Source organism: Talpa europaea (assembly GCF_964194135.1).
Source record: "Talpa europaea genome assembly, chromosome: 9".
NCBI classification, from domain to species: Eukaryota; Metazoa; Chordata; class Mammalia; order Eulipotyphla; family Talpidae; genus Talpa; species Talpa europaea.
Genome location: NC_140076.1, coordinates 41,824,677 through 41,837,685, shown reverse-complemented (window position 1 = coordinate 41,837,685; position 13,009 = coordinate 41,824,677). Strand labels below are relative to the sequence as shown.

General features: G+C 41.4%; 1 protein-coding gene across 1 annotated transcript in view; it reads left to right on the top strand.

The window, feature by feature from the left end:
• The window catches only part of DNAI3 (dynein axonemal intermediate chain 3), a gene marked incomplete at both ends in the record, with an annotated part of 62,504 nt that overhangs the window by 3,961 nt on the left and 45,534 nt on the right, over positions 1–13,009 (top strand). The window contains 6 exons of the mRNA XM_084242331.1: positions 1,851–2,032; positions 6,320–6,424; positions 6,872–7,030; positions 8,062–8,261; positions 10,411–10,527; positions 12,175–12,365. Of these exons, the coding sequence (XP_084098457.1) occupies positions 1,851–2,032; positions 6,320–6,424; positions 6,872–7,030; positions 8,062–8,261; positions 10,411–10,527; positions 12,175–12,365 (954 nt within the window). The remainder of the gene's footprint in view (positions 1–1,850; positions 2,033–6,319; positions 6,425–6,871; positions 7,031–8,061; positions 8,262–10,410; positions 10,528–12,174; positions 12,366–13,009) is intronic.

Below are 13,009 nucleotides of genomic sequence, written 5' to 3'. Positions count from 1 at the left end.
GACTTGTATTCCAAATATTTATTATGCCAACTGATTGCAATTTGGAATATATTTTTACATATATGTGTATATTCAATAAAATCCTCAAAATTACCTGTATTATCATCCCACTAGGGTCAAAGTTAAATGTTTTTATGGGAAAATAAACTCGAAATTCCAACTTCAGAGACCACATCTTTCCACCCCCTTTTCTGGTACACCTGTTGAACATCAGGAGGGAGGGTGTCAGGGCATCTAGGAGTGTAGGGATAGAGAAGGTGGGGGTAGGCTCTGTGACCCTGGGAGCTTGGATTTGGGGAAGGGAGCTCTGCGGGGTAATCATAGTAGTGAGATTGGAGGTGTGGGAGCCGATGTTGACAAGATTTAAAAAATGAGATGAAAGCTAAGACAGGGCTGGTTGGAGGCATAACGATATCCTGTCATTTATGTTCCTGTCCCAGGGTTTGCTGCTGCTACAGACTGTATCCATGTTTGGCCTGAAGTGGGGGGTAAGGGACATGAAAAACAGCAACAGAAGCCTCTTGACCTTGCCTCCCTCTTCTTCTGAGGGCAATCCAGGGACAGGGGAACCAGTAGAGGGAAAAGTGATCCCCTACCCCCACTTCCTTCCCTACTTCCAAGGGTTTGCTAATACAACCTAATTGGGAAGTTAGTAGCTTTAAAAATGTGGAGAGTTGAGTAACAAGCTTGACTGTGAAAAGGAGCCCCAGGGAACAGATAACCATATAGGATCAAGGTTCCCATATAGGATCATGGGAGACCATGGAGAAAATCAGCATGGTGAAGAAAAATAGCACTGAGTGAGGGAAAGGTGAGGAGAAGGGGAAAGTTGATGGGTCCTCAATGGCTGACTAGGGTGGAGAGAGGCAGGCAGGCCTCCACAGTGGAGGGAAGGGCAGAAAAGCCATGCCAGGGCTGATCAGCTGGTGGGCAGGTCTGAAGGACTCAACAGGATTCTGTGCTGTACAAGCACAGGATTTTCTCTGAAATAGGAAACCAGATCTCCTAGTAAGGGAGAAGTGAGCGGGTAATGAAAGCAATAAAGTTTTGACAGAGCCTAAATGGTGATCATACCTTTAGACCAAAAATTTCATTTTTAAAAGCTATCTTAAGAAAATAATGTGGGGCCTCCCCTGGTGGCACAGTGGTTGAGCGCTGGGCTGTGAGAGTGCCCTCAGCCTCTTCAGCAGCCTCTGCAGCCCCGGTTCATTCCCCAGCCGCCGGCGAGGGTCCCACAAAAAAAAAAAAAAAAAAAGGTCATGAAGAAAATAATGTGAAATACGATAAATATTTACGAAGTAGATATTTATTAGTAGAATCATTTCTAATCATTGGAAACAAATGAGAAAAAATGTAATGCTTACCAACAACAGAACCATTGAAATTATGCTTCTGAGTTACATTAAGATGTGCTAAATGTTCTTGTGTTTATTTCATACAAAAGGCAAGAGCATTTTTAAATGTGTTAAAAGAAAATTATTGAATGTCATAGTAAAATAGCTGTGACATAATGGTAAGTATGAAAGCAGGATTTAGAAATTCACATAAGAGCCTGTATACAGAGTGGCAGGGAGGAAACAGAGCAAAACTATTAATAGAGCAGCTCTCTGGAGAGGTAGTAGTATGGATAACTACTATTTTTTCTTTTTTTTCTGATTGTTTTAATGATGGATATTCTTACTTTAAAAATAAGAACTTAGACTTTTAAGTTTTTCAAAATTTTAACTGAGACAATGATCGACAGCGAACTTAAAAATATTTAAATTATTAAAGCAAACAATTGCACATTTCCTATTGCTAATAATGTAAGTGGTTTCATTTAATGTCCAAATCCACTTCGGCTTCCCCAGGTCATCCGGAAATTTATCCTTTAGTGTTAACTACCATGACCCAGGAACTATTTAAATGCCGAATAGATCAAGATGTCACAGAGGAAAAACCTTATAAACTCATCAGAAAAGAAGCTATTCTTGAGGACTTTCGAAACAGAGCTGCAGTGTCTGATTTCTACCCAGTCAAAAAAATCGTCCAGGTAGTACAACACACCTCTTATGCTTCAGTCCTACCCAAAAAAATTCCAGATACAGAGTAACAAAGCCGGAGAGGGAGAGATTGCTGAGTTCAATCTGGCATTCCCCCTTGCTAGGGCCTGTACCAGCTTGTCCATGCCTTCTTGGGGATCCTGCCTGACCATTCTCTGCAAAAAGCAGTCCTGTCAATGATGGATCTAATTCACAGCCAGAAAAGCTCATCCTTGCCCAATTTTGACTAAAATAACAATCTGCCCTTATTTTCCTATATTGTTTAATGCCGCAGACCAATAAGCATTTTGTATAGCTTGTTAGCACATCAAAAGTAACTCAGCAGTTTCTTCCTAAGACAATTTAAACTTTAAAATCAGAGAAACACAGGGAAATGGAACTTTTTAAGGTGGATGGTAGAATGAACCAAGTCATTTAAGGTGGATAATAGAAAAGCTCAGTCCTCCACAGCAGGAAGGTAGTAGAGACCTGTCAGTGATCCCAACACTGGAGAAAAAGTCCAGGCAGCTGCTTGTTGAGATCAAGGGCAGCCCCCACCAGCCCACTGCAGTGGGTTTATACTATTTTAATAAAAACCTTTTATTTAGATTATAGTCATATAGTCTCATACATTCATATTTAACCATTTTTTTTATTACTTTAACAATTGTGAATGAACTTTGAATACTATTATTCATAAATGCCTTATTTATTTATTTATTTTTAAAGAAGCAAATGGCAAAACTTCATGGGGGGGAACCTAGCCTCCTCCCAAAATAATTAACAGGAAAAGATTGGAGCATTTTTGTTTTGTTTTGTTTTATTTAAGATTATGGCACATTATCTATTTTTATCTCAACAATTTTAGCCAAGTCCGAGCTGGAAATTTGGGCTGGATTTTGGAATGGTCTCCTAATTGGGAACCGATGCCTCTGCAAAGAGGTCAGCATTGGCTCTAGAATCAACTTTTGGCTTTTGAAAAACAATTTTACTATCCCAAGAATCCTGATCACTTTCTGTAATACTGCAGGCTATTTTTTATTTTACCTTTTGCATATTTCATTTTGCCTCCAGCCAGGCAAAAACGACCTATCTGTTTAGGCAATTGTTTTATTAACATGGGGCTGTCAGCTGAGTCCCTCTTTGATGTTATTTAGGGATACAGACAGCCATAAGTTTTTGAGTTTTTAATTTATTTATTTATTTGTTTATTTATTTATTTATTTATTTTTTACAGACCCTTGATCTAGTGCCGCAGGGGGAGCATTTAAGCAAACTTTAATGTAATGTGGAAGCATACCAGTTTTTCTTATAGGTCTAATAAGTTCTTTACAGAGGGAATTAGTATTTTACATGCAAGTTGTTTAAACAATAAATCTCGTGCTCCGGGAGGATGGAAGAAACTTATCCAGAGCAGTTTCTAATCTAGCCACAAAATCCTGGTACATTTCATCCTGGCGTTGGTGTATATCAGTGAGATTAGTGGGTTTGTACTCAGGTGAAGGAAGATTTTTCCATGAGGCAACTGCTAGTTTATTAATTTCAATAGGGCTTCTTTTGGAAGGGCAGCTTGTCTGCGTACCTCAGCATTGAAAGGTCCGGCGCGGTAAAGACAAGGAGAGCCAGGCTACATTTCTCAAGGGGGGGGGGGAGTTTATTGCGCCCCGGGCGGACCTCACAGACCCAAGGTGGGGGTCAGTGAAGCCGCGCCCTGTTGTTAGGGGGGAAGCAGGGTTTTATAGGGTGAGGAGAGGTCAGGTGGGTAGTTGGGATCGTACGGCGGGAAAAGTTTGTAGGGCAGGTAGAGGTTCTTTGTCTGAGATGAGACTCGTAGTGGGAGGGGGGAGGCTCATTGTCTGAGTCCTCCAGGCAGGTATCCGCATTCCTGCCCCCCAGGTGGGCTTCCTGGTTGGCTCCTGCATTCCGGCCTGCTGCATGGACCTTTCAAGCATATTTGTCTGTTCCCATGAACATAGAAAGGGAAATTTTCTCATCCCTAACCTCATCATGATTCTTAAGGAAGGCATGTACTTGGTCCTCATATTCCATGTGATAATACATACATACATTGCTGAAGGAATAACAGCCTTGGCAAGATAATGCCAGTCATAAGGGGTCATCCAGGTGGCTGATAACATGTCAATAATTTGATAAATATAAGGGGAGTTATGCCTGTTGTCTGAACAGCTAACTGTAATTTTTTAAGAGTTTTATGGGGATGGCCTCCCATGCAGGGCCTTAATCAGCGCAAGACAAAGGCGGAGGTCCGGCAACGGGAAAAGTAAATGAAAAATCTCCTTACTGGCCTTTCTTGCTGATCCTAAAATGCCACCTAGGGGCCCTTGATGGGCTTTGATATGCTTAGGATTATTATGTAATGCAATTTTAGGTTTGGTAACAACTGGAAAAAGGTTAGCGGGTGGGCGGGAGGGTTTATCATTTTTGAAAGTTAATTTATCTAGCATTTCAGTATATTCATGATCATAAACTCATCCTCTGACTGGGAAAGGGATTCTTTTAATACGGGAGCAGAGGCTTGAGCGAATAATGACGTTTTTGGATCAGTATTGTTTTTAGGATTATCCTGAACTTCATTCTGTTGGCCTTACCACAATTCTGCCTCAGTGGCATCAACCAACAAATCTCTAATTTGTACCCACAAGGACAGAGCCTGTCTCGAAACCTGAGATGGTCCATGAAGGGCATAAGACTCTTTCACTTCTTTTCCTACTTTCTTCCAAGTTTCCAGTGACAAACTACCTTCTTCTGGAAACCACGGGCATACCCGTAATATAAATTTATAAAGTTGCAGTAGAGCTTTCTTATTTACTTTAATACCTCGTGTTTCAATCATATTTTTTAATATAGATAGAAAAAGATTTTTGTTTTTGGTCTCGTGGTGCTTTTGTTCACTTAAGCAAAGATTTCTTTCAACTGTGCTGTCCGGCCCGTGTCCCTCGCGGGAACTTGTGGAGGCATCTTAGCTAAGGTCTGTCCGTATAAGTCCCGGACCAGGCTACTCCGAAGAGCAGATGACCGTTATGCCATATGACGTTCCTCCACGGGAATCGCGGGTGCAGCCCACTCAGACTCCGTAGCCACGAGGCCGTGGAGCCGTATTCATACACTCACACACACACAGCACCACGAGCATTCACTCTTAGAAAAACTTCTCACTATTTCAAACTGATCATCCTTTATCAGCGAGCTCCGGACGCTCCAGTGAGGATCCTATCCCTGACTGTTTAAAAGAGGGTATTTTAAGGGAATCACATTCACACTCACACACAAGAAGGGAGATAGCTTACCCAACACGATCTCTTCGTTACTCACCTCTTCTTTGGGTGGAAGACACAATGAAATGAAATGAAATGTCGGGGCCCCACGTGCGGGCGCCACCTGCCGCAGACCAACACAGTAGACGATGAGGCCACCTCAGGGTTGAGAGAAGCGTGCAGGGTGGTCAGGGAGTCGGCGAAAGAAATGACAAACAGACACACTTCAAGAGTGAAAATCTGAGTGTAATTTTCTTTGAGTTTGTGACCAGTATATATATGTTTTCCAAAAGCACAGGAATGAATATCAAAGAAATTAGCTTGCTCATGGGCTCAGTCTATCACCATCAGGGAGGTGATCTACATAACAAACAATGACCATTGTAGAAGAAAGGAGGAAGTTTAGAAAGACAGATAAGGGATTAAAGTTTTGGGATAAGATTTTTTAGCATTCTTGTAGTGGTTCTTGGTGGTCGTTATCTATTGATAAGCTTCTGCCTTTTCAGGGAACTTCCGCTGCACTTCCTCTGCTTCAGGCTGTTCTCTCCCCGCGCTGGGCACCAGCCGGATCTAGGGACCGTGGCGAAAGCCATTCCTAAAGATCACTGCGGGGAGAGGTGCAGCAGGTAGGGTTTTGCTGTTCTCCCCCTGCGCGCTGGTTGCCCAGCCGGACCTAGGGACGGTTAGCCCTAAAGGTCACTGCAGGGGGAGGTGCAGCAGTTTAATTCATAATTTTGGACCTGCTTTGGATCCAAACATACTACTGAACACAACACCAAATATAAGGAATGCTGTTTTCCTGTTACAAATAAAATTGCATGGCAAATTTCCCTGGAACCATGTGTTTTACAAGTTTTTTAAGTTAATAAAATAATTTGGCCATCTGGGATTACTAGCCATAGATTAGCACTATGCTTGTCTTGTATGATTGATTGATTATAGGAATCACACTTTTGTGTCAATGGCTGAATAAACTCAATGACTATTGAACACTGACTTTCTCTTTTGATTCTATTCGTGTAGGACTATCCTGGTGATGAGCTTCTGATTGTTTATGACATAGACTTCAAATATGGACTTAACTTTTATCTTATTGGAACTGAAGAGGGCAAGGAAAACTATTTAAATGTAAGCACACCCAAGCCTTTGCAATTTGTTGATTATCAAAAGGAAGCAGCACCCCCAGGGGAGACCCAAGCACGGTTATGATTATTCCTGCTCAGCCCTGTCTCCAGGGGATTGACTTCCAGTTCTGGCACCCAGAACAGGGGAGCAGTGAATGTGGGGTGAATTAAATCAACCCTCCCAGGGTAGCAAAATACCCTTCTTATTTTCCCTTCATTGACCCAGTGAGAGTGGAAACAGCAGATCTAGAACTCAGCAGCTCCTCATTCCATACCTCTGGTTCCCCTTTTGCTATTTTTAGCTTAGTTTCTCCCTCATGATGGAAAAGGAAAAAAAATAACAAAATGTTTAATGAATGCATATAAAGGTAAAATCTATTGTAAAATAGACACAGGGGGCTGTAACCTAAATTTGGTCATATATTTTAGAATGCTATTTATTCTACTCTAGCCACCAGAAGTGCCAGAAGAACAGGATGAACTTAAAGAATTTAAAGAGCATCTTCCTGAGGACATGTATATTTATAAGCCACCTGTCTCTAAACCATGGGTTTCTTTGGGCAGTGAAAAAGAAATTGAGGAAGAATCGGTGAAAGAACCTACAAAGCAGGTCAGAGGCTTGAATCTGATTTCTGTTTATTACCTCACTATAGCTAAATAACACTTAGACCTGAGGGGTCTGTAAGGTGCGCTATATGCTATGGGGATAAGGCTTTTCTTTTTATAGCATCGTCTCAGGTGTAATAGGTTGAATTGTGTACCCCCCAAAAAAGATATGTCAAAACCCTAAATAGGGTCATTACAGAATGTAATTAGTTCAAGTGAGGTCCTATTGAAACTGGGGCTAGGAGAGGACCCAAACCCCATATACTGGGGTCCTTATAAGACACCTGACACAAAGACCCAGGGGGACACCATCTGAAGGAGGAGGCAGTAGTTGCAGTGCTGTATCAACAGTAGGGAACACTAAGGAATCCTGACTCTTCCCAGAAGCAGGAGAGAGGCAACAGTTTCTCCCTCAGAGCCCTCAGAAGGAACCAACTCTCCAACATCCTGGTCTCAGACTTCTGCCTCCACAAATGCAAGCAAATCAATTCCTATTTTAAGCCACTTCATCTGGGGTACTTGGTTACAGCAACCCTAGGAAACATACACAGTGGTGATGTTCTCAGCATAGCTCCCGAGACGAAGTTTTGTGTGAGAATAGTTTATTATGAAACTGTCCCATAAGAGACTGGGAAAAGCAGGAAGGGGCGTAGTGTAAGTCCTGCATGGGTGTGATCTCAAGCAAAAGTCTGGCAGAGGGATGGATGATTTCAGCCTGAAACCCCTAGGGGAACTCTGGAGGGTAAATTGCACCCAGAGTGGTTCCCAAACAGTAGCAAAGGAGATGGACTTACATATATTTCCTACTGGACCATTGCCGGTTAACATAGAAGCTGCCAGTCATTTCCAGTTTTTTGTACCCAGGGAGAAAGTGTCCTCCGTGGAACGTCAGCTGGTGGTGGCACATGATCGGAGGGCTTGACAGAGAATATGGAAAGGAACCCAAGGGGATCAGAGCGCCATCCTTGCCTACCACATGGCTGTTTTTCACTAGCGACTTGATTGTGTTAACTCTACTGCTTGCATGTGTTGCAGATTACATACATGATTTCTCGAAAGCGAGAGGAATTTGGTAGAAAGATTAAGTTCAGTGATCTGAATGCTTCCAGTGTAAAAGATGTCTATATTGAATGCACATCCTATCCAGACAAAAATTTTACTATTAAGCAACTTGAGAAAGATGTTGGCATGCAAGTAGTCCCCAATGTCAATGACACAAGTACTCAGACAAGATGGTAAGCATGGATTTATGTACTTTCAAAGCCAATTACAATAAAATCTAGCAGTGTCCATTATTATTTTGAGAGATCTTCATAATAAATAGAAATGGTTGACAATGATGTCATAGATCACCAGAGACTAATTATGCTCCATAATGCATTTTAAAATATTAATAGAAAAATAGATACAGTTGTGTAAGACTCTAAAGACTATGAAGTGGGAAAACGAGTGATGCTATTAATAATTACATTGGTGCTTTCACAGAGAGGCCCTGGTTATTCTTTCCTGGGTATTATCAGTGCCTCCTAATTGGTCTATTCGACCACCAAGTGATTGTTCTCACACATCAAATCAGATTGTGTTACATTACTGCCCAAATCTCTTCTTTGGCTCCCTGACACACCCAGAGCCCTTAGGATGGCATATAAGTTTCTCCCTCCTCCCTGTGTGACCCTATCCCCAAACAAGCCCTCTGTGCTCTAATCCTCTGCCCCACTTCCAGTTCCCAGAATACCTGCTTTTCTGCATATTCCTGCCTTTGCCCACATTGTTTCTTGCATAAAATGCCCTTCACTGTTGTACCCCCACATCTGTGATCTCCTCGAAGCACCAGGTTGAGTTGATCACTCCCAGTTCTAAGACCCCACCAGAGCTTAGAGGTGTCTTTATGATGGGCCTGATGAGCCATATTGTACTCATCTGCTTACCTGTGTGTCTTAGATCCAGAGGCTTTTGCGGTTATAAACCATAATATTTCATATAGCAATTCTTTAAAATTTATCCAGTGAATGAACTGATATGAAATGGATTGTGGAGGGAATGCTCTGGGCCCTTGAGTTAGGCTTGCATACTGTATAAATGTGAAGATATATTTAGCTAAGCCAGGCATTTTTTCAGATTAAAAGATTCCTTCTTATTTTGAAACACTTCTAGATTTATAGATGGTAGACCATGATGTTGAATATGATTTGGAGATACAGAGAAAGGAAAAATAGCCCCAAATTTAAAAACTATCTCAACAACTCCAGGGGGTGAGAAGGAGAGCATTTGCCTGGGACCACGAGGAGACCAGTCTGGGGAGAATGGAGGGAATAGCAGAGGCAGACAGAAAAGTAGGTGGTCCTACCAGGGACCAGGATAAGAAATGGGTGAGACACCAGGGAGGCAGATGAACAGACAGGCCTGAACGAAAGGTGGTGAAGAGAAAGACAACTGATGCTCAAGTCTTGGTAGAGAGTTAGGATAGCAGAGATCCAGAAATACCAAGAAGAAAGGACAAGACAGGAAGGAGAGAAGTTATGTGTCATTACCAAAGAAACCTGAGATTTTGAGACAAATATCTAAGCCAAGCAAGCCAGAGACTTTTCGTTACTGTCAGGATACAAACAAGTGACAGATGAATCAACCAGGGCAGACAGAGGAGGTAGATTAGGAAAGTACAATGAACTTCCAATTATAGGGCCCCTGAGTCTGGGAATTTAGATTTCGTAGGCTCTCAGTGTATACTGACTGAAAATAACTGGCAGCTGTTTCTTTATATATGAAGTGAATAAATGAGAAATGAGGCAGGTCTTGACCCACAAGATGAAATAAAGATCTGAATCAAAAGGAACTCAAATGGTTCAAATCTAGGTGACTAGAACAATATTGGTACTCCTTACCGAGATGAGGAAATTAGGAAGGTAGCTAGTCTCAGATGGGGAAGATGGGATATATGATTATGATGGATGAAGTAAAAAAATAAAAATTAAAAATGAGGTTCAAAGAGTAATGGCAGTGAAAGCAAATGTTTACAGAGTTCTTACCACATACCAGGAATTCTTAGAAGCACTTTAAGAGGAAACAAATGAAAACTCAAAGTTTGAAAGCTCAAAGTTTGAAACATAAATTAAATCTGAAGTAATAGTGAATAGATTTTCTGAGAAATAACAAAGCCACATTTAAAAACTAAGAGGGATTCTTCCTGATGTTGCTTCTTTGATGAAACCACCAGGTGCATAGAATTTTTATTTAATCATACCTGGAGGATAGTAATGGGGGATAGAAATCAAAAGGCAGAATAATATCCTAATACTGTCACAGAGACAAACCTCTGACCTGTCATTTCCTGATTTTGCTTGTCTTTGAACTCATTTTTGGTTAAATTTTCTTCTAATATATTAGGACATACCCCAAAAATGCAGCTACCCAATATTATGCAAGAGAATTTTCAGAAGAGGAAAGAGAGACACTTGGACAATCAAAGTCTTTGATTGATTTTCTTAATAATGTGACCACAAGGTAAAAATTTTATATTAAATTTAAAAATAAAACATAAATATGAGACTCATGGGCTTTAACTCAGACAGCAGTTTTTCCAGCCTCCAAGTCATCACTCACAGGAAACTCGTGGTAGAGTGCCATGAAACTAAGAAACAGGAAACCAGAGAAAAGGTACTGTCTTCATTTTCCCATGTGAATTACTTTCCCACTGAGGCAGAGGGGCAAGAATCTAGAAGCCAAAGCAACCTCTCTTGGAAATTCCTTTCGCATTCTCACTGAAACAGAAAGAAGATTTTGAAAATGCTAGTCAGTGCTTCTGTGTAAAACTAGATTTAAATCTTGAAGTTCCAGGATATAAACATGACCTGTACAGGATTATCCATACTTTAATGAGCATATGAACTTCCTGGGGACAGCTCTCAAAGGCCTTGAGTGTGAGTCGAGATTTCACACCTGAGCATGTAAAGGGACAATAAATGTTACAATGACTTTTAAGATAGAGTCTGTTAGATCTGCTCTAAATTGTTAAGGGATTAGCCTAGCACTCAGAGTCTTATTTCTTAAAAAATCAATATTAGCACTTTTAGCTAATTCCTCATTTTAGGGACTGTCTCATGCATTGCAGAAGGTTTCCAAATAGAGTTAAACACATCCATATCTTCGGCCATTGTGTCAACTAATACCAACACACACACACACATACACACACACACACACACACTTCTAAACTTAAAATCTCTATACTCCAAATCTTCCCTTGAGAATCTCTTATTTGGTGTTTTGAAATATATATATTTGTTATATTTATAATCCTACATATATATTGGTATAATAATTAATATAGGTGATAATTTGGTACTGCATATGACTAAGAAAATTGCCTTTTCTGTCAGTTTGGGGTTTTCATGGAGCAAGTAAGCTCAAGTTCAAAGCAGAGGTTTATGGAGGATCACACTGAAAAAAAGGAAGGGGAGCAGAATCAGACAGAAAGAGCTTCAGGGCCTTCCTGGTGGCATAGGGGTTAAATCTCAGCACTATCACCACAATGGCCTGAGTTCGATCCCTGACCAGAGAGCTAACTCATATATGGCGCAGCCGACCTCACCTGTCTTGACTACTGCTGCCCTCAGCAGTGTATTTCAGTAGATCTGCCTGTTCTGCTCCCCACTCTGTCTCTGGTGAATCCTCTCACCCCCTCGCAGCTTTGGCCTACATCCCAGTTCTTCAATGCAAAAATAAATTTAAAAAAAAAAAAAGAGCTTCAAAATCTCAGCCAACTCACAGGGAGCTCCAGAGCAGAGATGCCCTTTGGAAGAGTCCTGAATGATGCAGGACAGGCCAAGCCCTGGTGTCCCCTCAGCATCAGTGCTCAGTCACTAGCCTGGGGAGACTCTGCCCTATCTTGGAAACCCAGGTAGATGGGGTAGGTGCCAGAGGTTGTCTGCTAACAGCATCCTGGCCTCAAGACAGCAAGTTCTTCAAAGCTCTGAGTAGCACAACACTGTGAATATTTTTTTCTGTTAAATCATTTATTTCACATAGGTTAATCATTAGTTAGCAAATTAATTGGGAATTTTTTTTTTCTTTTGGTATACGTTAAATGGGAGGAGCTGCTGAAAGACATAATCCTTGAATACTAAAAACCAGTGTTTTTCAAAAAAATAGTGTTGAAATAGCTCTGCAGCAAAATGAAATCATGAACACATTTATTGACGACTGGAAAAACCTGGCAGAAGAAGAAGGCACCTTTGGGGACAAGACCGACACCCACCTGAAAGAATACCAGTCCTTTACCGACCTTCATAACCTGACGGAGAAAATGATCACCTGCGTCTCCTGGCACCCAGTTATTTATGGTGAGCCCCGGCTAGCTATGGGGACAGAAATGACTGGGCTTCCCTTTCGTGGTAGCTTTGAAATGGTCTGTTGCTTTCATATGTCAGATTCCAAACCAGCTCAATTTCATTAATACAACTTCCACTTGCTGAGTGCCAGGCCCTTGCCCAGTGTATTCTGCACCTTCTCTCAGTCTTGGGACCTCCCACCAACTCCGTGGAACACGGACTGTGATGTCCACATTCAAGTCCATGTTACAAGGACCAAAACTCAACTTAGGGAAGTGGCAGGCTGAGGTCACCAGCTGATGCAAGATGGAATCTAGATTTGAGCGGGGCCTGTTGGACTCCCAGGACTGACTTCCTTGTCTCTGACATCCCCCCTCTTTGATTACTGGAGAAGATAAGAGACTTACCCCCCTCTAAAGCTCTCAGGAGTCAAGGGAGATAGGTCCGCAAACCATGGAAAGAGTGAGATCCTCACCCTTGCTTTTACTTCCTCCCCTTGCCAAATTTGCCCTTTACTCACAGAAAAAGCAAAATATTTTTAAATCATTAAATATTTGAGGTTTATTGCTTATCTTATAGTAAGAGAGCATCTCAGTTTGGACCAACCACATTTAAAATGCTAAATAAGTCTCTTGTGGTTACTGTCTACATATTAA